The 23,743-nt window shown below is 41.6% G+C and overlaps 1 protein-coding gene across 1 annotated transcript in view; it reads right to left on the bottom strand.

Annotated features, from left to right (window-relative positions):
- UQCC1 (ubiquinol-cytochrome c reductase complex assembly factor 1) overlaps nt 1-23,743 on the bottom strand; it is a 102,807-nt gene that overhangs the window by 35,525 nt on the left and 43,539 nt on the right. Inside the window, exon 8 of the mRNA XM_019655171.1 lies at nt 20,564-20,672. Coding sequence (XP_019510716.1) covers nt 20,564-20,672 — 109 coding nt within the window. The remainder of the gene's footprint in view (nt 1-20,563; nt 20,673-23,743) is intronic.

Below are 23,743 nucleotides of genomic sequence, written 5' to 3'. Positions count from 1 at the left end.
AACAAAGTCTTCTGACTCCTAGTCCAACATTCCTTTATTTTGAGGCTCAGGGTTGCCATTCAGCTGATATCTTACAGAATCCTTAGAAGTATCCCGAGAATGGCTGAGCCTGGATTCTGGGTAGGAGCAACACCATCACTCCTGCTTGAGTAATGAGGAGGCCAAGAGTGAGGGAAGGTGTGACGCTCAGAGACTCCCTGAAAATGAAATGGACACTAGGCCTTATCAGCTCTGAGAGTGGCCCCATCTCTACAGGATAATTCTTTTTGTTCTCTTTTTTTCAGTAAAATGTTATTAAAAGGGTAAGCATGTTATCTAAAGGAAAAAGAAAACTGATTACAATAATGTACCTGTTAAAGAGATGCTCTCTCTAGCAATTTGTATTCAAGTCCCACCAGGACCGAAGAAACACTCTGAAATCTAAGTAAATTCTGGGCCCAAGGGCTCCGTTTCCCCACCTTGTGACTCTGGAAAGACAAACCTCTGAGTCTCAATTTTTCCATGAAAACTATGCAAAATTGCCTTTCCTTTTTCTTTTTCCATTATCATGTGAGATAAAAATGCTGAACAGTAAGCGATAAAATGACTAGCAGCAAACATCTATCCAACCCTCAAGCACTGTTTAGTCTCACACGTGATAACTCATTTAACCCCCACAATGCTGGAAGGTGAGGTGGGGACTATAGCTATCCTTATTTTAGAGAGAGGAAACTGAGGAACAGAGATTAAGGACCTTGCCCAAGGTCACGTGGCTGGAGTGGATCTAAGCCCAAAAAGTCTGGCTTCAGTACCCCAGAGCTCTCAATCACTGCGAACTGCCTTGGAAAGGAATTTACAAACCCAACCCATTCCTCCACCTGAGAAGCAGGCCTGGCAGTCTCCATCGTGTTCAGCACCTGGGGGCCGCCTAGCCTCCTACACCATCCTGCCATCACTCTCAGCCCTGCTCTGGGCCAGTTTCTCTAGGAAGTGTGCAGAAAAAAAACAAAACAAAAACTGGTGAACTCATACTTTACTTGTTCATCTATTTAGTTTGGAACGTAACCTAAGAAAGAGTCAACTTCATATCTCTCCTTACCGTAAACTAGATTGTAAACCCTGTAAGATCACTTCTCTGGTACACTCTCTAACAATAGCATTTAGGGATTAGCACGTGGTGAGGGACAAAAATGTCCCTTAAATAAATGACGGAATGAATGAAACAATCCTTAAGGGAGCCAAACAAATTAATAATGCTGCTGGACCTAGAGGAAAAAAAAATTTCAATAATGCCTCCATCATTCGACAAATGTACATTCAGTGCTAATCATGTACCCAAGCAGTAAGCAGGAGACATCTTGAACTCCTGGAGCTTACATTCTAGGAAAGGGAGGATGGGACACAATAAAATATACAGACTGTTAGATGATAATTTAGTGCTATCGCCCTAATCCTGTCGTTCGAGATCCTTAACATGAGAACTGACCTGGGCTACGGTGCACAGACGTGGGTACAGGTTGGGAATCTGCTGCTGCTAAACACAGGCAAGCACTGATGTGGAAGTAGGAGAAACTCATCAGGGACAGAATGAAGGACGTATGATGGAAGACTGACTATAAGCTCCTAGAGGCCAAGGCTATGTTTTGGCCCCATCTGTATTCCCAGCACAGTGCCTGGCACAAAGCTGGCACTGAATGAACACTTCATGATGGTGCAGAACATCTGGGGACTATGGGGGAGAATGGAAAGCCCCACGCCTTCGTACACATCGCTCTGCTCTGCACCATCATTTTGGATGAGCAAGGGTCAAGGGGATAGCTGAGGAAAATGAATCAAGAAAAGTTTATTTCGAATATGTTTTACCCATATACCTAGCACAGATGTCTCAATACCTATGTCAATTTTTGAAGGATTATCTTTACTTCATTCTACTCTTCCCTTGAAGCTTCTTGCAATGCAACAAAACTGCTTGTTAAATCAAGAAGCATTTCCTGTGTATTAACGAGTACAACGTGCCTTGTTCTGTGCTGGGCCCAAAGGAGGTTACTCGTCTTCAGAAATTTACAACTGTGTTGGTAGAATAAGACACAAATGTAAAACTGGAGTGGTCAGGGAAGATATCAGGTAGGAGTCAGAACATGGTCAGGCAGAAGCCGGGAGAAAAGTTCTGCAAGCAGAAAAGATAATAAAATGATGGTGAATCACAGAGAGCCTTGAAGACAGGTTCAGGGGTATCATGCACATCTAGCAGGCCCCAGAGAGCCATTGTGGGTCTGTGTGATGAGTACTTGACATAGGGAGTGTTTAGGAAGATGAGCTGGGCTGTTGAATGAATTGCAGGATGGATCTGAGATAATGAGAGTCGAGAGGCAGGGGGGACCAGTGAAGCAACTAACAGTGAATTTAGGTGAGAGGTCAGGACTGGATCGGTGAGTCAGTAAGACAACCGAAGTTCTGCTAGTGGTTGTTTTAAAGCAGGGCCCTGTGTAGCTCCTCCTGCTCCTTTGAGGACCAGACATGTTATACTTATTGGCAAGTATCACAGCCACTCAGAAAAGGTCAGCCAAACAGATGGCAACTGACACTGAAAAAGAAGTCCCTCCTTTCTAGCTAGGCCCCTTCAGTTCCAACCAACCCTAGAGGGTCATTCACCCAGCATTGTAGGGCAACAACAGAAACAAGGGGTGTTACAGCTGCCTCACCAATGGATCCAGGAACACTCGCAGCACATCCAGAGCAGCTGCAGTCCATGTCTGGCTCTGCTGTATCCTGGGTCTGATCCCTAGATTCCAGAATTTTTTCACACAGCCCTCCAGATCTTAGCAGAGACACTGCCCTCTGGCAGCGCCCAGTGAGGGGCTAACCCCACAGGAGAAAGGAACAGACAGCTGCCTACTCTGTGGCAGGATGGAGTGAGGGGCATCATCAATCTTGCATCATCACCTCAAGAGCTCCTCACGCTGCTACTGCAATCACTCCTTTTTCTGAGCACATTATTTACAGAAAGCCCTCATTAAAATGTAAATGTTCTCTGAGACCATTAAACCATTATCCTATTAGCATCATTAACAATTTAGCATTAATTAGTTAATCAGGGAAGGTAGCAATAGAGAACGGACTCTAGAAAATGAGGTTAGAATAGACTCTGAGTTCATTCACTAACATTTGATGAAGACCTATTACATACTATGCACTGCGCTAGTCACTTGAACCGACCTTCAGAGAAAAAGGTCAGAAAAGGTCTGTAAAGTTAGAAGGACAAAATGGAGGGGGCGTTAAGTATGGTAGCTCCAGGGAATGGCAAAGGTGACAGTATAACGTAATGAAAAGAGTAACAGAATGAATCAGCAGTGAGTTTAGTCTCTGCTCTGCTACTAATATGTGACACTAAACAAGTCATTTTTCTTGCCAGGACTAACTGTTCTCAATTGGAAAGGACTGAATTAGGACCATCATTGCAGCTGTCAAGCTTCTAGGCGATTGCCGGCCACTGAAGTGGCCCAAAATATAAACGTAGCTTTGCAATTCTGATCAGCTAGGGCAGTCTGGACTTCCTTTACAAGTCCCAGGAGTCCCCACCAAGTGGGATTCTTCTGATATCTACATCCACCCACCGCTTCAGACCAGAAAACTCTAGCATGTTCTGAGCTCCACATGTGTCCCCAAACCACTAGAGTCTCTCCTGGGCCTTTGAGCTGCGGATATCAGGAATGGGGCCAGTTCTTCAGGGGTCCAGGGCAAGAGGGGCTTGGAGAACAAGTAGGAAGCCTGGCAAACTGCTATTCACTCTTGTAAATTCTACCCTGGGTTGGAAAATTCTTCCTTTTTTTTTTCCCCCCCAAGATGGAAGGGCCCTTAGAAATAACCCGGTCTAGGTTCTTCGTCTGAGTCTACCGGTTAATGGCAGAACCAAGTCATTACAAGAGTGCCTATACTCTTCTGGATTTAAGGCCCGTGAGTATTTTTTCAACTCTTCCTTCCTTTCCTCCCTCTGCGAGAAGGCTCTTTGGCAGGCAACTCAGCTTGGGACCTAATGCACAGCAGACAATAAACATTGTCTTTGAAAGTGAAGAGGTATGGCCATAAATATATACCCCAAAATACCAAAGACAACGGAGTTCACTTGTTCACTTGCTATCCGAGGAATCTTAGCCAAAGGGCATGGGACAGGGATGGAAGGAGGCGTGTGGGAGACACTGAGAAGGCCGCTGAGCACTTAATGGGAATTGTCTCCTACTTCCCCCACAACCAGGCACAAACCACAAGCTTGCTGATTCTTAACCCCAGCAGCTGAACTGCTCAAGGCCCAGAAAAGGGGCAACGCACACAGTTTACACCTTTTATTATTCTGATAGAAATTTCTCTCTTGAGAGCAGAATGGGGTCAAAAGTCCAAAACCAAAAATATGTGTCTTTATAAGTCAGAGCAAAGAAGCATTAAAGCAGTTATTAAAAAAAAAAAAGCCTCAGTGAACAGAGCATAGGAGGAGGTGTTAGAAAACTCACTCCAAGTAATTTATTCGCTGGGAACCACAAAGGGCTTTCCCAAGAACAGCAAAAACACCATTAATTTCCCCAGTACCCTCCTTTCAAAGGGCTCCAAACACTTCACACATATCGTTTTAAATTGTCCTCAAAGGCTCCAAAATAAGGGGTTACTATTTCCCCAGGTTCAGATGGAGAAACCAAAACATTCAGGCCCGCTCTGCTCTATCCAAGTCATCCTAACAGATTCGGCCAACATCGACTGCGTGCCTGCTATGCGTGTAACCCGTGCCAGGGAGAACAGGAGATACCAAGATGAAAGTCATAATCTCCACCCTCCAGAAAGTCAGAATCCAGTGGGGCATGACAGATGCATATATAAATCCTTTCGAAACAAGGCAGTCAATGTCAGGTGCCATAGAAAAGGTCCAAATACAGTGCCCATTTTATCAAGCGCCTAACATGTGCCACACAATATGCTGAGTCTTTACTAGCACCATATTGTTTAAGGTACACACTGTGTGTGGCTTATCTTATAGAGGAAGGAATGAAGACAGTGAGAGGTAGAGACTTGCCCAAGGACTCCAGGCCATACTATGGCAAAGCAGGGATTAGAAGCCAGGTCTACCTGGTGCCAAAGCCCATGTGATGGGAGTTAACTACTTGGGAAACTAAGTGCTGGCCTTTGGATTGTTTAGCACGAAATGCCCACATCTTAGAGGAGGAGGACAGCAGAACACAGGAGCCCTCGGTACATTTGCGGGGAATGACCGATTTCTCTGGCCCAAAATTGTATCTGTAGGTACTAATTTGGATTCTCCATCACAGAGACCGTTGTTGTGGGTCAGGAAGCCAAAGGAAGAGTCTTCCAAAGAACAGAGCTCTCACTGGGCCAAGAAGGGCTGAGAGGTCCTGAGCACTTCCTGTTGCACTGGTGGATACTGAGAGCAGATCAGGGCCAGAGGGTGGCGGGGGGGGGGTCCCCTGGGTGGATTTAGCAGAAGGTCCAGCAAGGCATGGTACACATGCCAGCGAGCATTCTTTTCTCAGAACTGGAGAGGAACTCCTGCAGGGGATGAAGCCCCTTGCTAGAGGTCCCTGGAGAAGGCCTTAGCTTGGTGACAGCTCTGCGTAGCTTACCTGATGTGGGTAAACTTTGCCTCTTTTGTCAAGGCTCCATTTTGGAAGTCAAGGAAGAAAGTGCCAGGTTTAGAGAAAAAAGGGCTTATAGGGCAGCAAGCCACGGTCCCTAGACCAGACAGGTCACAGCAAGCATGGTCAGCCCTGGGGAACCCCTGGGTCTTAACAAGGGGCAGGCTAATATACAGCTCTATTTTAAGCCCACAGAACATGAGGCTGGTGGGGGAAGAAGATGCTCCAAATTCTGGGAGCAAGGTTGAGACTGGAACTAAGGAAGCCCCATCACTAGTCTAGCATTCTTTCCATTTCATACATGGCATCCTTCTGCAATCGTTTTGAAATCTTCATTTTACCCTAACAAAACACCAACAACAGGGTCGGCTGTGTGACACGTTGGTTAAGAGTTGGCTTGGGAGCACCAGCTCTGAGCAGCAGGGCCCCAGTTCGGATTCCACATGAGGGCCAATGACGCTGCGCCCTCTACAGCTAAGATGATGAACAACAGCTGTGAGTGGCCATCCAATGGCCAGTGACCAATTGCCTCACCTGGGAAGAGCGCAATGATAATACCAATATGGGCCCCAGTGAAGCGACGTCCTCCACAACTAGACTGAAGAACAAAAGGACAGCTACTTGTCTGTTCCCCTTCCCCGATTCCCCAACGCTGTTCCCCTCCCCCAATTCCCCAATAAATCTTAAAAAAAAAACACCAACAACAAAAACCCTTGGATGGAGCCAGATACCTCTGTGTACTATTATCTCATTTAACACAAGTGACTGTTCCTTTCAATGGATGGTTAGTATTAATAATTAGTTTGCTCATTCATTACTTATATTCTATCTACTTCCAAAAAAAAGGTTCAAGTTGGCTTACAATAAAAGGCATGTGGTAAGGCCAAAACAGCCAAAATGTTAAAATCAGTGCAATCTGGACTTGTGACTAACTATGGTGGCCACAGCCAAGTAAGTCCTTTCACTTTTCTGCCCCTCCGTTCTCCTCAGCTGCAAAATGGGGACACGTTCATCTCTACTTGTAAGGATTAAATGAGATGGTTTCTGAAAAATGTCTGGCACAGAGTTGGGCCCAGAGTATGCATCTCAACCAAAACAAAAGTAAAAGAGCTAAGTAATAACGTATGTGAGAGAGAAAGGGGATAATGAATAGTTATATCAAAAGATCAAAATACAAGCAGCTCTGTACTTTCTGACAAGAGGGAAGGAGGACTGTTAGGCCATTCTCACTGTTAAATAAAGGGAAGCATGTAAGTTCATCAGGACAGAGAAAATTCTTAATTCTAAATGCAGGGAGGATCATACACACGCGCACAAATGAGAATGTGCACACAGACGCACGCATGCACACGCTTTTACCATTTTTCTCTCCAACAGGAACAGGGCAAACGGCTCTCCAGAGCCCTGCTGCCCCTGACGCACACTACTGCTGTGCAATGAAGTACTTCAACAGTTAAAACATTTTTGTGCCAATATTTTAAGAGTGCAGAAGGTTCCAAATTACATGTAAAATAAACAATGCCAGACTGTGAAAACTCTTGGCTGCAACGTTCTCTGATGTTAACAAGAGTTTCTTTATTACTGTAACCTTTCAGAAGTGAATAAAAATTATTTCTCTGCCCTAGTTTTGCCCTCCAGTAAAAGGGAAGAGAACAGTGACCATGGAAAGAGCTGCACAATGACCTCTCATGAAGGCTAGGAGGCTGGGAAGGGGGCAGCTTAAAACACAAAGCCTTCCATATATGTTTCTAGTCAAAGGTTAGAAATGTAGTTTGTGCTACGCTGATCATATTGTAAAATTTTACATTCCTAATATTTTTATGTAACTAAAACCCTTAGGGGGATGAGAGGGCATTTGCGAGAGCCCCCAACTAAGCTGGTGCTATGGAGAAAACCCAAATCTTGACCAAGGCTCCTTAGTCATTCAGTGAAACTCCCTACTCAGAAACTGAGTCTGAAATCCCTTTAAGAAACAGGGAAGATCTCCAGGTGGGCAGGACTTAGACAAGATATGTTACTTGGCAGACCTTTGAGTTGATAAGTCTATGAATACTAGACACAGAAGGATCTCAAAATGGAGCTAGTCTGGATAGAGTCTTCTGTCACCATTGGAAGATAAGAAAGGGAAAAATCACCAAACGAAGGCAAACATACTTTGTCTTCTCACCTGTCCGCCTTTACACACACTGTTCCTCTACTGGGGATGCTCTAAATGGTCTAGCAAACATTTATCTGAAAAGATACAACCGAAATGTCATCTACCCCAAGCTTTTCTCCTTTGGGCCTTTCAGCAATTTTTAATTATCATTATCTGTTAATATTATAATCACCTGCTTATATGTTTGTCTTCTCCTACTAGACTCGGGAGTCAAGGATGATATCTTCATCCTCTTTGTATCTCCTGTGCCTAGCAGAATACCTGGAAGCTAGCAGGCCATAATAAAATGGATGGATAGATGGGTAAAACCTTGTTTGTGTCTGGGAACAGAAATCAGACAGAGAATGATGAACTGCTAAAAAAACAGAACACAAGCTCTGGGATTTAACACAAGGCTAGCTTTTCAGACTTTCACAGAGTTGCAGAATGTTAAGTCTGGAAGAGAATTTAGAAATCATCTAGCTCTCCTCCCCAGAGAGGTGAGGTGATTTGACTTACTCAAGCTCACCCAGAGAGCAGCCAGGCTGGCCAGAACTCCTTCCATTATACCATCCCATCCCTTCTCTCTACTGTTGAAAATTGTAGGTGCAAATATTTATTTGGCAGCAACATGAGAAATATGATTAAGACTACATATTATGAGAATGTTATTTCATTATAAACAAATGAACAATAGATATCACACTAGGAATTCAAATAACATGATATAAGATGTGATATCTGACTTGCTCTAAAAGCTAAACATCGAGTCACCATATGACCCAGCAATTCCACTCCTCGGTATAGACCCAAGGGAATGAAAACATATGTTCAGACAAAAACTCGTACATGAATGTTGACAGCAGCATTATTCATAAAAGCCAAAAAATGAAAATAATCTAAATGTCTATCAGCCAATGAATGGATAATAAAATGTGGTATAATCCATACAATAGACTATCTATAAAAAGTAATGAAATACTGAAACACGCTACGATGTGAACCTTGAAAACATTATGCAAAGTGAAAGGAACCAGACATAAAAAGGCCATATATTATATGATTCCATTTATATGAAATGCCCACAATAGGTAAATCCATAGAGACAGAAAGTAGAGTAGTGATTGCCAGGGGCTGGGGGAAAGCAGGAATGGGGAGTGATTGTTAATGGGCATGAAGTTTCTTTTTGAGGTGATGAAAATGTTTTGGAATTAGATAGTGGTGATGGTTGCATAACATTGTGAATTTATAAAAAGGCACATTTAAAATAGTGAATTTCATGGTTTATGAACTATGTCTCCATTTTTTAAAATGGAGGGAAAAAAACTTCTGCCCACTAGGAGCTAACAATTTAACGGAAAGAGTCAAGACCAACATATAGAGATACTAAAGAAACCTTAGATTCAGCATTATGTGACAAGTAATGTTATGCAAGGAAATGTTATTAAAGGAAGAAGGAAACACTTTAGTTAAAAATCTCCATGCAAATACTAGAGCTACAGTTTTTAGTAATGATCTTTTCAGGCAGTACAGGGTAGTGATTAAGAGCATGGGCTCTAGGGCCTGGCAGGTTTGGGTTCCAATTCAGGGGGCCATATTTACTGGGCGACCCTGATTAAGTTACCTGATTGGTGGGCTACATAGTGCTCTCCCAAAAGACAGCTACATCCTAATTCCTGGAACCTCTGAATATTACTTTATGTGGCAGAAAAGGACTTTGCAGCTGTGATTAGATTAAGGATCTTCAGATGGGGAGAGTATCCGGGGTGTGCTCTTAATGTAATTACATGTATCCTTAAAAGAGGGAAACAGAGGGCCTTAGACCCAGACAGAAGAGGAGAATGCCACACAACCACAGAGGCAGAGACTGGAGTGATGTGGCCACAAGCCAAGGAATGCCAGAAGCCACCAGAAATTGGAAAGGGCATGACAAAGATTTCCCCTCAAGCCTCCCGAAAAAGCACAGCACTGCTAAAACCTTGATTTCAGCCCAAACTGATTTCTGGCCTCCGAAACTATGAGAGAATACATTTCTGTTGTTTTAAGCCTCCAAGTTTGTGGTAGGTTGTTATAGCAGCTACAGACAACTAACATACTAACCTCTGTGAGCCTTGGTTTCTTCATCTGTAAAACGAGGACAGAAATATGACCTATCTCACAGGTAAGATTGTTGTAAGATGCTTGTAAAGTACACCGCAAAGAGAACGTGCTCAATAAATGTTAGCTATTACCATAGGTGAGCTCTGCATTGGTGAGTTTCTCTGTGTTATGCTGACAGCCTCAACTTCCACATGTCACTAGCCCAGGCCCAGGCCCTGCTCTTCTTAGCAGGGAGGGCCGGTGATCAGGAGACCTGAATTCTGGCTTTTTGGCTGGTTTCTAACTCACACTTACTCGGCTCTCCCAGAGCCAGTTTCTCCATCAGTGAAAAATGAAGCTCAGACAAGAGCAATGGGTCTCAATTTGGAGGGTTTGTTAAAACAGGCTGATGAGTCCCACTTCCTGAGTTTCTGATCAGCAGATCCAAGGTGGGGCCCTAAACGTGCATTTTTAACAAGTTCCTAAGTGATGCTGCTGGTCTGGGGACCACACTTTTGAGAATCTCTGGACTTGATTATTTCACAGCTCCTTTCCAGTTTAACAGATACTCCAGGAATATCTAATAGATGTAGTATTCAAATAAGAAACACTGCTGTATCAGGCTGAATAATAGCCTTAAAACTAAGCTCTTTTCCTGGGTAGAGAGTTGGGGGGGGGGGGGAGCGGCTGTTGCATGACTATGAGGTACACCGGTAAAGGCTAGTTTTAACTTTTGAACTAAGGAGAATGAAAAATCTTATGCAATGGTGGGAACAGGAAGAGGCTGTCCCATTATCCAACATGCTGGCCCCATTTTAATTTATCTTAATCCCACCTTTCTGCCTTTTTACCAGACCCTCCCCCTCACACTCTCCTCCAGAAACACATCTAGGTGTCTCCTGAATTCATTTATTGGCTTTGCCGTGCACAGTATAATACTGCCTTTGTTAGTCTCCCGGCCCAGCCTCTCTGAGCACCAGTATTCAGTCTCGGTGTTCCTCTACTCTTAAAAAAACATAAGCAAGGAGTCTCTGAAAAATAATTGTAAAATCAACTAAGGCAAATTCAGACGATGTGGAGACATTCAGACTCTAAATGCTGGAAAAAGAAACAAATTCAGAACATTGTTAGCATTCTCATCTGTCCTTTTTTTCCCCTTAATCTCTATTAGTCCTGTTGAGTAGGAAACCTCTGCCGTGTTGGATTAGAAATTTTGAATAAAAGGGGCCTCAGGCTTGGGACTGCACTGAAGAAACAGAATGCCTCTAGATTCAAGAAAAGCTGTCCTCTTGGTCTTTGGAAATCCTTCGTAATAGGATGAGCATAAGAAATTTCCTGGGGAGATTTTTCAAATAATATATAACTGAGCCCCTTCACACTGAGAACCATTTGAGATAATCTCTGAGACAGTTTAACATTCTAAACTTCATCTAGTCTATAAAAGTGGATTAAAAGTATAAATGACTAGAGAGCCAGGGAACCCATGAGGCAGGGCAGGGAGAGAAAATGAACTTTTTTGTGGGGGGCGGGGGGTAAGCAAAATTGAATGCAGGTGTGATAGAAGATCACTCATTAAGTCAGTATTTGGAAGAGAGTGCTGGCCAGACACTAATAACAAAAGCAAGTACCTATGCTCACCCAAGAAATATCAAAAGGCACTCTGTTTAAGACACCAGGAATCCTAAGATCCTTATCCCACCTAATGGTCATGACCTACACAAACCCAGAATTACAGTACAGTATGCTAAGTTCTACTTCAGTTTATGCAAAGTGCTGCAGGAATACAGAGAAAGGAGTGGCCAAATATACTAACATTGTTAGGGGTGCTGGGAAAAGCTTCTTGGAGGAGGTACTATCTAGCTGTGTCTTACAGCACCATGAGCAGAGAAGACAGGGGTTAAGACCCCTTCAGACAGAGGGAGCAACAAAAGACCAGAAGCATAAAAGAGCATGACATAATATGGCACCAGTGACAATCTGGAATGAGTAGAGCATGTGTTTGAGTGTATGTGTGCAGGTACGTGCACATAAAAAATCCATGTGTGGGTGGAGTTTGTTGGAAATTAGACTAGAAAGGCAGGCTGGGGCCAGACTATGAAAATTCTTTTCCCCTCACTTTTTAGAATTTCACTTTTAAGAATTTCAAACTTATACATGTGTATGATCTTTAGATGCATAATTAATATTTTGTGGCATTTACTTTAGCTCTATCTACAGTCGACCCTTAAACAACATGGGTTTGAACTTTGCAGTTCTGCTTATTTATTTTTCAATAAATACTGTAAATGAATTTTTCTTCCTTTTGATTTTCTTAATAACACTTTCTTTAGCTTACTTTATTTTAAGAATACAGATATAATACATATAATAAACAAAGTATGTGCTAATCAACTATTTATGTTATCGGCTTCTGATCAACAGTAGTTAAGTTTTGAAGGAGTCAAAACTTATACATGGATTTTTTACTTTGCATGGCGGGGGGGATGGAGGGTCAGTGCCCCTAAGCCCTGTGTTGTTCAAGAGCCAACTGTATACATATACACAAACACGCTTTTTCTTTTGCGAAACCATTTGAAGCTAGTTACAGATGACATTTCACTGCTAAATACTTCAGCATGTAGCCTCTAAGAACAAGGACATTCTTCTACATAACTACGAAGGGTATGTATGCCATTGCTAAAAAGTTTGAATTTTGTCCTGTATGTGATGAGAGCCCTCAGAGATTTCTAGACAGAGGAGAGACATACTCAGATGGGGGATTTAGGAAGAAAACCTCTGGCAGTTATATTGTGGGCGGGTTCAAGAGTGGGGAAAGTCCAGGAGCTACTAGTGAAGAGGCCAAGTGCAACAAAGGTGAGGTGATGAGGACTGACATGAAACAGTGCAACGGAGGAGAGACAAAATCCACATACATTTTAGGTGGAAATTTGATAGGCCAACTAGATGCAGAGGATGGCAGGAGTTGAGGGTGACTTGAAGAATTCTATCTTGGAGGACTGAGTGGAGAATGATGGCATCAGAAGTGAGACAGGAAACACAGGAAGAACAGGTTCATGGAGCTACTTCTCCCTTGTCTCCTGAATGAGACTTATTTAGAAGCATTAGTGACCCCTGAAAAGGGAGGTGTGGAAAATGGCTTTGGCTGTGCCTGATGCACACAGCTCTAAGCAGTATTGTAACTATGGTACAAAAGATCATCAAATGGGGGCAGGCCAAGTGGCTTGTTGGTTAAGAGTTGGCTTGGAAGCGCGAGCTCTAAGCAGCAGGGCCACTGGTTCGGATCCCACATGGGCCAGTGACGCTGCACCCTCTACAGCTAAGATGGTGAACAACAGCCCGACCTAAAGCTGGGCTGCGTGAGTCACCTGTGACGGCATAGGCTGCAGTAGGGCTGCAGTGGGCTGCCGTGATCTACCATGAGTGGCCGTCAGCTGCCGTCCAGTGGCCGGCAACCGACTGCCTCAGCTGGGCATAGCACAATGATCACAATAACAACATGGGCCAGGGAAGCAACGTCCTCCACAACTAGACTGAAGAACAAAAGGAAGCAACTTGTCTGTTCCCCTTCCCCAATTCTCCAATAAAATCTTAAAAAAAAAAAAGATAATCAAATGGAATAGGGCACCCAGAGAGACTGGAGGCAAGAGATGTGATGGGTTGAAGAGGTAAATAGTTCTGAAATGATGAGCTGAATTGCGATTACTTAGCATGGGAGTACTGAAGCGGATTTTAGAAAGGCTGGACAGTATCGGTGCACTGAGGCAGCCAGAATCTTGAAAAGTGGAATTAGGTCACTGTCTTTCTCCTACAGAAATTCCATGAGGTAAACTGAAGTTAACAAAAGGGGGTCAAATTCACTCACTCACTGACTCATTCAGTCAAGAAGCAATTTACTGAATGCCTATTACGTACAAAACTCCATTCTAGGTTCTATAGGAATACAAAACAAATATGAATTAGACTTCAGGAAACTTAGAATCTTTAACTGAAGGTAAAAATGACCATGAGAGAGATAAATAAATGATCATGGGCACAGATAGGAGATTCATGCTTTATTACATTTCAAATACAGAAAGGTTTATAACTTCTCTTTCAGGGACACTCCCTGAAATACTGATTCAGTATGGCTGGCTACTCAGGACAGGTGACCTGAGCCATCAGACTGGCATCAAATCAGTTGGAAAACCACCTAAAGCACATACTCCATGCACTCTTGCTACCTGGTAAGGACTGAGGGTATAAAACTTGTGTAGAGAAAAAGAATAGAAACATACATCTACAGTTGGACCCTGCTTAAATTCATTAGCCAATTCCAAAGTGGAATTGCTCTGCATTCTAAGAATTTAGCCTTCTCTCCCCTAATGAACAAGTATCCACTTCAACAGCTTAGGACATTTTAAAAACTTTCAAAAGAACTGATATCTGAGACAAACATATATTCTGATTTTAATAGCCTCGAGCCCAAGAGATGGCTTTGTATTTACACTCCACCATTCATACTATTGGCCACAAAAACTATACCCTTAAAGTGGTTCTTATTTTTTAAAAATATACTTTTGGCAGTGATTTTAATTCTGACCTAGAGATACAAAGTATAGCAAAATTTTTACCTCATGGTAAAACTGAGGAGTTTGAAGATTGGGGGGAAGGGGAGGACAGGGAGGGATGAGATCTGAGTAGAATTACAGAATCCTGGAAGGAAATTTCCAAAAAAACTAAAATATGTGTAATTTTTATTTTTACCACCCCTTATAGATTTAAAGCCTTTGTTAGTTTAGAAACATAAAATATTTATGTATAAATTGGTTTTTTGTTGTTGTGTGGTTTAAGAAATTTTATTGGGGAACAGTGTGCTTTTCCAGGACCCATCAGCTCCAAGTCAAGTAGTTGTTTCAATCTAGTTGTGGAGGGTGCAGCTCTTTGGCTCATGTGGGAAACAAACCGACAATCTTGGTGTTATGAGCCTGCGCTCTAACCACCTGAGCTAACCGGCTGCCCCTACAAATTGTTTTTTTAAATCAAATAATTCCATTATAAGAGGGGAAAGCAGGGAAAAAGAAAAAGGAAAATCGAGGATGGAGGAAACAATTTCTTTTTCTTCCAATATTAAGATTAACACAGCAAAAAAATGTTCTCCAAATAAAAAAGGATACCTCCCCACCCCACTTTTTCCAGTACTCATGGTGGGCTTCCAAAACTTACTTCTTTCATCAGATATTTATTGGGCATACAATCAGCCAAGGGGCAATGATAGGCACTTTGCAGAATACAAAGAGGGACGCATGTGATCCTGCCCCCCAACCCAATTCACCTGGAAGGTAGTCAACATACATGAAAGACAACGACACAAATAGAAACAGTAAGAGCCAGAGGGTACATATAAATTATTGGGTTGTCAGAAAAGTCATGACATATTTTTCTGTTTTTTGTTGCAAAAATGCGTCATGACTTTTCCGACAACCCAATATTATGATGCTTCCAACTAGAGGAAACTGGGATTGGCTTCCAGTTTGGGGTAGAGAGATGTGAAGGCGTTGGGGCTGGGTTGTTGGGGCAATCTAGGTTTCTGTACCACAGGAGGAAAGGCACAAGACAGGAAAAGCCAGGCATTCGGCTTGGCTGGAGTGAAGAGTATATGAAGCAAGGATGGAATGTGATGTTCACTGTAGTGCTTCCTATGTGCCAGGCACATGTACTAGAAGGTTTTACATATTCAAGGTTCAAGAAGAGCTAAGGGAAATGAGATTGGAAAGGGAGTCTGGAGTGTGATCACAGAGAATCTTGCAAAGCAAAATGCTGGTACTGAAAAGCAAAGTAGAATTTTACAAAGGCATCCAGTTCAGCCCACAGCTCCACCTCTTCCTAGGCCCTCTCTGCACCACCCCACCAAGCAGCTCTGCTACAAGAGAGCAGGAGATCAAGATACAGGAGGTTCATCCTTATTTTGGCATGGTGCTAGCAAAACATCATCTGAAGTCCTTCGAAGGCAACCAGCAGGCCAGGGACCACTGATAAGAACAAACTTGCAGTTTCTTAACTACAGCCCACCCCCACCCCTTCCTACCTAAGTCTCCGGGGCTTGGAAAGCTTAAACCTGTTCATTGTAAGCCACAAGGTGGAGATGTCTGGCAGGGCAGAACTGAGAGGAAGTCGTTTAGCCAGCCTAAGGTTACCATTAACACTTTGAGCCACTGCCTTGAGCTAATTTTTATGTTTGTTTTTTAAGTTTGGTTGAAATGTCACAAATGGAAAAATTAAGTAAAGCGCCCCGGTTAGCCACAAGACTGGACACACCTGGCTGCAAACCCAGCAAAAGAAACTTACTTCATTAGTAGGAGAGGCAGAAAGTGAAATTTACATCTGAAATCTGCCTGCACCAGGAGAAAGAGCTGAGGCCAAAGGCGCTGTCTGTTTTTACAGCTGTGTCAAGTCTTAGTTCTCTACTCTTACCAACACTCAGGAGTGAGGCAAGGGCCCAAGGAAAAATGGTCTCCAACCTCTTCAGCTGCAACTCAGCTCACAAAGGTTTTTAAGAACCAGTTAAGGAAATAAAACAAGACCAGATGAGGTGATATAATGAACTTTATTTCCACAGCTAATTTATATGTTTAAATCCTAAATAATGTTTTTTTAAAAAGTCAGAACACTCTAAATTATTGATGTGATTTTTGTAACCTCAAAATTAACACTCGCTTTATACCAGCTTCACTGAAGATATATGAGTCTGCCTTGTTTTTCACAATAGTTGGGCTCCTAAAAAGCTGGTAAAAAGCAACTTTTTGTAAAATGAAAAATTTCCCACCAAACGAGACTGGAATTCTAATTTCAAAGTTCTTGATTTGAATTTCTGATTCGTCATTAATTCATAAGTGGCTCTATTAGTTCTCAATGTTCCCCATACCAATCCACTCAAGTAAAGTAATGGCCTCTAAGAATTCTTTGGCACAAGAAAAATCACTACTACATTGATCAGTCTTATAAATTCTTATGTGAGTTTTCTTAAAGATGTACACCTGGGATGCCAAATAACACAGATAGATTTGCAAATTACCACCTTCAAATCAGAGGTTGTCAAAGCTGAAAAGAAACTTGGAAATCATGTAGCCCACCTCCGTGCTTTGTTTTTCTGTTTTTTTTTTAATGAAAATACTGAAGCACAGAGGAGGAAAGACTTGTTAGCCAGAGTCAGAAACAGGCCAGACTGGCTCCCGATTGCCTCCTACTCCCTAAGTCTCCAGCCACATGCCCCTAACTTTCGCTTTGCTTTGGGTTATACACACAGAGAAGACTGAAATCTCCATGACATACACACACAATCACACTCACAACTTATAAGTGTTGAATATATCATTTTCTTGCCTGTATAAAGGGTGTCTGCTTATACCATGAGGCTGAAAAGGGGGGATAAAATCAATTATAATAGAAAAGCAATAACAGTAATTCCTCAGCCCTTCCAAATCTCTTATGTTTAAATCATCTTTTATTTATAGTCTTTGTAACGAAACTGGAGCTTGGCATTTCCCTTCATGAAGGTGAACTGAAGGATCTGCTTGGGGAGAGCATTATGGGTCATCTAAAACCTTGTATTCAAAGTGTAGTTGCCCCTTCCCTACCCTGCCCTACCAGGGGCACTGGCATCACCTGAAGCTTTATATAAATGTACTCTCTGGTCCCACCCCAAACCTACTGAATCAGAATCTGTATTTTAACAAGGCCCCCAGGTGAACTACAGGCACATTGAAGTTTGAGAAACAGTGATCTAACACACTTCTCTACAGGGCAGCATCATATTTAAAACACTTCAGATTTTTTTAAATGGCTGAATAAAATGAAAGGATTAAAAAAAAAAAAGGAAAGACTAATTAATTCTTACAGGAGTGCACAGATGTACACTTGGGGCAGAAACTAATACATCAAGTATGATTTACCTGATAAATAAGTGGGCTTTAAAACAGAATTTCAGAAGCTGAAGTTCAATTTATTCACCCAATGTTCACTGTGTAAGCAAAAAAACGGGGGATAAAACAGGTCTCCTGCCTTTATAAAGCATCCCATCAAGCAGAAGGGACATTAAAAAGTGACACAGGAGAGCCGGCCGAGTGGCGCGTTGGTTAAGAGCTGGCTTGGGACGCCAAAGGTCCCTGGTTCGGATCCCACATATGAGGGCCAGTGACACTCTGCCCTCTACAGCTAAGATGCTGAACAACAACTCAACCTGGAGCTGGGCTGCCCTGAGTCGCCAGCGACGGCGTAGGCTGCAGCCTCTGCTGCAGTGGGTTGCCCAGGGCTACCATGTGTAGCCAGCAGCCAGCGTGAGTGGCCAGCAGCTGCCGTGAGCCGCTGTCCAGAAGCCAGCGAGTGATCTGCCTCACCCGGGAAGAGCGCAATGATGGTACCAACTTGGGCCAGTGAAGCAACATCCTCCACAACTAGACTGAAGAACAAAAAAGAACAGCAACTTGTCTGTTTCCAATTCCCCAATAAAAATCTTACCAAAAAAAAAAAAAAGTGACATAGGAGAAGGCTCAAAGTGTTCACTATTGTGCTGGAGATATATATGGAAGTCCAAAAGGAAATTCATGGAGGAGGGGCAATTAAAAGGTTTTCCTGTGGTCCAAAAGTCACCTATGGCTCATTAAGCTATTCAGGTTGGGGGCAGCTATGGCCCACATGGCTCTAGTGGTCCAGCTGCCAGCACAGCTTAGTCAACAGTGATAATAAAAAAGGCTAACTAATAGAAGACCTACTATGTAACCGCATGGCAGTCAACCAAGGCTTTGGCTGGCCAGGGGGTATCACTGGTCATCATTAAATGGGATGATCTTAGACTGCCAGCACCACCCTACGTCTACTGCGTGCTGCCAAAGAGTTGGGCAGTAAGCACTTGAGAGCATGTGGAACACTCAGCTGGATGAATAGCTTAAGGCTGCTGATCCCACTCTGGGCAGCTAAGACAGCAGAAAGGCCTGGCAGTAAGAAAGAAAAGAAACCAAAGAGTACAATTACAAAGACAGCTGAATACTGACTCTAAAACAGATGATGATGATGACAATGACGATGGCGACAGCAGCTAAAACTGTGACATATGCTATCATCTTCTTAGACTGAACCGATATGCCAATGGTCTGTTGTCCCAGAGAAATGCATATAAATGCCAATAAAGTATTCTAAAGGCGGACCCATGTCCACTGTGCTTCCTATACATGCAGATCCCCTAAAGACATGAGAATTTGAAAATACATTCAACCCACTCTCGGTATGCAACCATCATTTCCATAACTTAGTCTCAAAGACTATAATTTTACACACATAGTAAGCACATGATACCATTAGACAATAACATAGGAGTATATGAAAATAATTTCAATAACTAAAAGTAAAACATGGGTGATTTCTTCCACTTCACTCCCATGCAGCATGGAAAATCTCCAAGACATTATTGAGTGAAAACAATGAAAGCTGCATGTAAATACATAGAGGATGATATCATATATAATAAAATATATACACCCAAAACCAATACTACAAATTTTTTATGGATAACACAGGAAGAAATCTTAAAAGATAAATAGCAAAGCAGGAACAGTGATTACTTCTTGAAAGGAGGTAATTGTCCAGGATTGAGATTGATGATTATAGGAATTTCAGTCTTAGTTAAAACATTTTGAATTTTAAAAATAACTCCAAAAAAGCAAAAACATATCAATATATATTAAGTTAAAAAAGCCAAGACATCAAACAGTATGTATAGTATAAGCCCACTTGTATTATGTTAAAAGAATTAGTTATACATTTGTATTTGTAGAGAAAACAACTAGAAAGGTACACATCAACTCTTAACAATGCTTACTTCCAGGAAGCTGGACTAGGGGAAAGACACATGTTTTTTACATGAAAGGCTTTTTACTATTTGATTTTTATTCTATGAACATGTATGATTTTTGTAACAAATCTATAATCCTTGTTTACTTCTCAGTCTACAGAAAGAACTTGCTCTGTAATGAAAGAAGCCAAATTAACCCATTTTGTGACCCGGTCTGATGGTTCTGCTTTGGATGCTCCCGAGCTGGGAGGCAACAAAATGGGAAAAAATAAGGAACTACAATCTATTAAAACATGGTCAAGACATATAAAATACACAAAATATACAAAGGGAGAAAGTATTTATATAACCGACTGTATTCTAATGTTTTGGTTTCATTTTTCTATTATCATATCCTGTTATACATATTCTTTCTCGTGTTAATTATTAAGTGTACTAATGTACATTTTCGGAAGGTTCTTTGCCAAAAGTATTCTAGGTTGTTAGTGATCAAGGAGCTTGTTTTTCAGTTCCTGAGGACAGAGCAGGCCCCATGCCAGGGTCTTTTCATTCAACCTAAATTAGAGGAGGACTGGTTCAAACACTGAATCAGCATCAACAGCAGTGTCCTTAAACTGGATTATTATTTGATTTCCTCCATTCACCAAATTCATCCCGATCACCATGCTTAGTCATCCCCTCTCCACACACAGGATGTCCTCACACTTGTCAGTGTGTGCAAACATGTAAATAAAGTGTCTGCGGCATGTCCGTCTCCATAGAGGCAGAAGTGACTCTCGCTGAATTACCATTTGGCATGAGGCAGCATTTCACAGAAATCTAGAAGTAAGGCCATTCTAGAACAGATAAAACTTCAACTTGATCCCTCATTGTAGTTTCCAGGACCAGAATCAGACAGCACTCACTTACCCCCATGACTCTGCCACGCTGTTCAACATCCTCCCACATAAAATGAACTATGACGCGACACATGTATTTCCCACTCCGGCCTTCCTGCTTCATTCGGACTAGACACATCCTGGGTGGGAAGAAGATGTAAAGAGTCACTGGCTGTTTGCATTTTTCACATCACACATTTCCACTCATCTGAGTGAATTCAGCAAAGAGCAGAGAATCAAAAAACCGGAAATGATTTTTGTTTTGTTTTTTTGTTTTTAGCTGAGCCATCCTGCTACCTGTTGGCAGCTCAGCGGCTGCTCAGCTCAGGCTGGACTCGAACCTCTGTTGCTCAGAGCTCAAACTTTTGAGCGAGCTCTTAACCAACTGAGCTACTCAGCCGGCCCGGAAATGATTTTTAAAAAGCTTTCATTGAGATATAACACAGATGCCATAAAGTACATAAATCGTAAGTGTACAACTTGATGAATTTTTACATATTACATACACCTAAGTAATCACCACCCAGGCTCAAGATATAAATTATTTAGAGCGCCTCAGAGTGCTCCCTCACACATGGAAGGGACCACTTCTGGTTGCAGAAGATAAGGAAGTCTGAATCCTTCATTTTACTGATGACAACAGGAATCCTACAGAAGGAAAGTAATCTGCCCAACACAGAGTAGTCTGTAAAGGTGGGTAAAATACTGAGGTGTCCAATATGGAAGCCACTAGCTACATGTAGCTATTTGAGCACTTTAAATATGGCAAGTTCAAATTGAGATGCAGTATAAGTTTAAGATTTCAAAGACATAGTTCAAGAAAAAGAATAAAAATATCTCAAATTGTTTATACTGATTACATGTTGAATATTATCAGATATATTGAGTTAAATAAAACCTATTATTAAAATTAAGTTTTTTGGTCTTTTTTACTTTTTTTAATGGAAGTTCTAGAAACTTTTAAATTAAATATGTGGCTTGTATTATATTTCTGTCAGACAGCACTTGTCCAGAACATAAATCACAGAAAGCATTATGATTTAATCTGTGAAATTATCAAATTGTTTCCCCCATTAGAATGTAGGCTCCACTGAAGGCAAAGAACAAGTCTGGTTTTTTATTATCGCTGTTATTTCCAGAGTTTAAGTATAGTAAGCACTAGATATATATGTGCTAAATAAATAAATGAATAAAACATCTCAGGGACAAGTTCAAGGCTCTTTCCCCTATACCACATTGCCTTTAATCAGTCCAGAGGGCTCTCTCTGCTTAAGACCTTACACAAGAATATAAGAATTATATTTTATTAATTAATAAGTACAATATTATATTTAGTGATATATAAGAATATAAACAGCGTCATCAACTTTCCAAGCTAGTTCCTAATCTCATTCTCATGACCATAACTTATTTCTATTATCTCTCTTAGTTACTCAACAGCTACAAACAGACTAATCACCTAAAAGACAATTCCTGCTATAATTACGGAATATTCAGTCCAAACCAACACTTCTATCTCCATACACAATTAATCCTGCCCATTACAATCTACTAGCAATAGCATGGTACAATGGAATGATTCCAGCCTGGCTTGCCTCAACATCTCTGTTAGTAGCTAAGATGGAGAAAAGAAAACATACTTATCAAATTTGCAGATGACAAGAAGTTGGGCAAGAAGACAAATATGCTGGATGACCCAACCATGAACCAAAAATATTTCAACAGGCTGTTTCAACGGGCTGAATCTAACAGAATGAATTTGAACAGGAATAAATCTAAGGTCCTGCACTTCGGCCTAAAAGAACCACTTATAGAGGTACAGGATAGGTGAGTCATGCCTACCTATGTGTGAAAAAGCCTTACAGGCTTTTTAGGTTGATCGTATATGTTTAGAGGGAGTCAAGAGGATGATGAGGGTGCCCCCAAATCAACATGGTTTTAGATACAGTAATGGAGATACAATACCTTCAATGTGCAAAGTAAGGTTTTCTTTCTACTCGGCACAGATCAGACTCTACTTGGAATACTGTTCATAGTTTTGAACATTATGTTTTAAGAAACAAGGAAGAAAAAAAAAAAAGAAACAAGGAAGAGAAGAAACATCAGAAGATATTTAACCTAGAGAAAAGCAGGAGGGTTGCCTTAAATGTTGTAGGAAAATGATTAGGCTGTCTAAGAATTTAGAATTAGAACCAATGAGTGAGCCACAGAAAATGAAAGAATTACTCACTACTGAATATTGAAAGCAAAACCTTCTAACAGGGGAGTTTCTGAAGATTCAAATGCTGGAGTGGATAACCTCAAAAAGTAGAAGACTATCTATTTCTGAAAGGTGAATAAATGTTGGGTAGGAACTCAGCTATCTGACAGAAGGTTGACAACCTCATCTCTTAACATTCCTTCCAACCTCGGAGCTGCTGATGCTGTGATTCTAAATGTGTAACCTCTGAACCCAGTTAGTGCCTAAGAAACACCACTTTGTGTCAATAAAAACAGGTCAGGGAAAAATATTTGGCCACTTTCTATGATATAGAGCATATTCCAAGGCAGAAACAAATGGGGGAAAGTTCAACAGTCCTATTTCATAAGATTTTTCTTACAGGTAATCAAATCCCTCATGTCAGCCTCTCACGTGAAAAGAACTGTGTGTACTGATGCTTAAGTGTCGTCAGAGGCCAATTCATCAAAAGCAATAGTGAGGTAATGGAATTCTCCATTTATTTGAAAATTCTGTAGTTTGTTAATACACCTGCCCTCTGAGGTTTAAAAGGCACAGATTTTCTCAGGGCATAAACTTATTAACTATATCAATATGGGGTGAAGTATTTTTTGTTTCATAGCTGTTTGTTCTGTAGCCCTTAACAGATAAGGGTAAGCTCAAATGGTCATCTGGATTGAAAAGAGAAGCAAATTGAAGACACTTTCAAGATGCTGACTGACAATTCACTCAGTGAACATAAATTGAGCTCCTGCTGTGTGAGGGAATATATATGGTTGGATGCTGTGGGGTTTAGAGTGACGGTTAAAGAGTCCAGCTTCCAAGGAACAGTTAGTCTCCTAAGGGAGACAAAATACACCATATACAAATAGCCCTAAAAGAGAATGCGGTAAGTGTCTCAGGAGAAGCACAAAGTGCAGTGGAGTCTGAGAGGATTACTTTTGGCTGAGTGGGATCAGAGAAAGCTTCATGGAAATGAAACTTTATACCTGG

Source organism: Hipposideros armiger, unplaced genomic scaffold, assembly GCF_001890085.2.
Source record: "Hipposideros armiger isolate ML-2016 unplaced genomic scaffold, ASM189008v1 scaffold_238, whole genome shotgun sequence".
NCBI classification, from domain to species: Eukaryota; Metazoa; Chordata; class Mammalia; order Chiroptera; family Hipposideridae; genus Hipposideros; species Hipposideros armiger.
The sequence above is the reverse complement of the archived record's forward strand: the minus strand, read 5'-3'. Positions and strand labels throughout refer to the sequence as shown.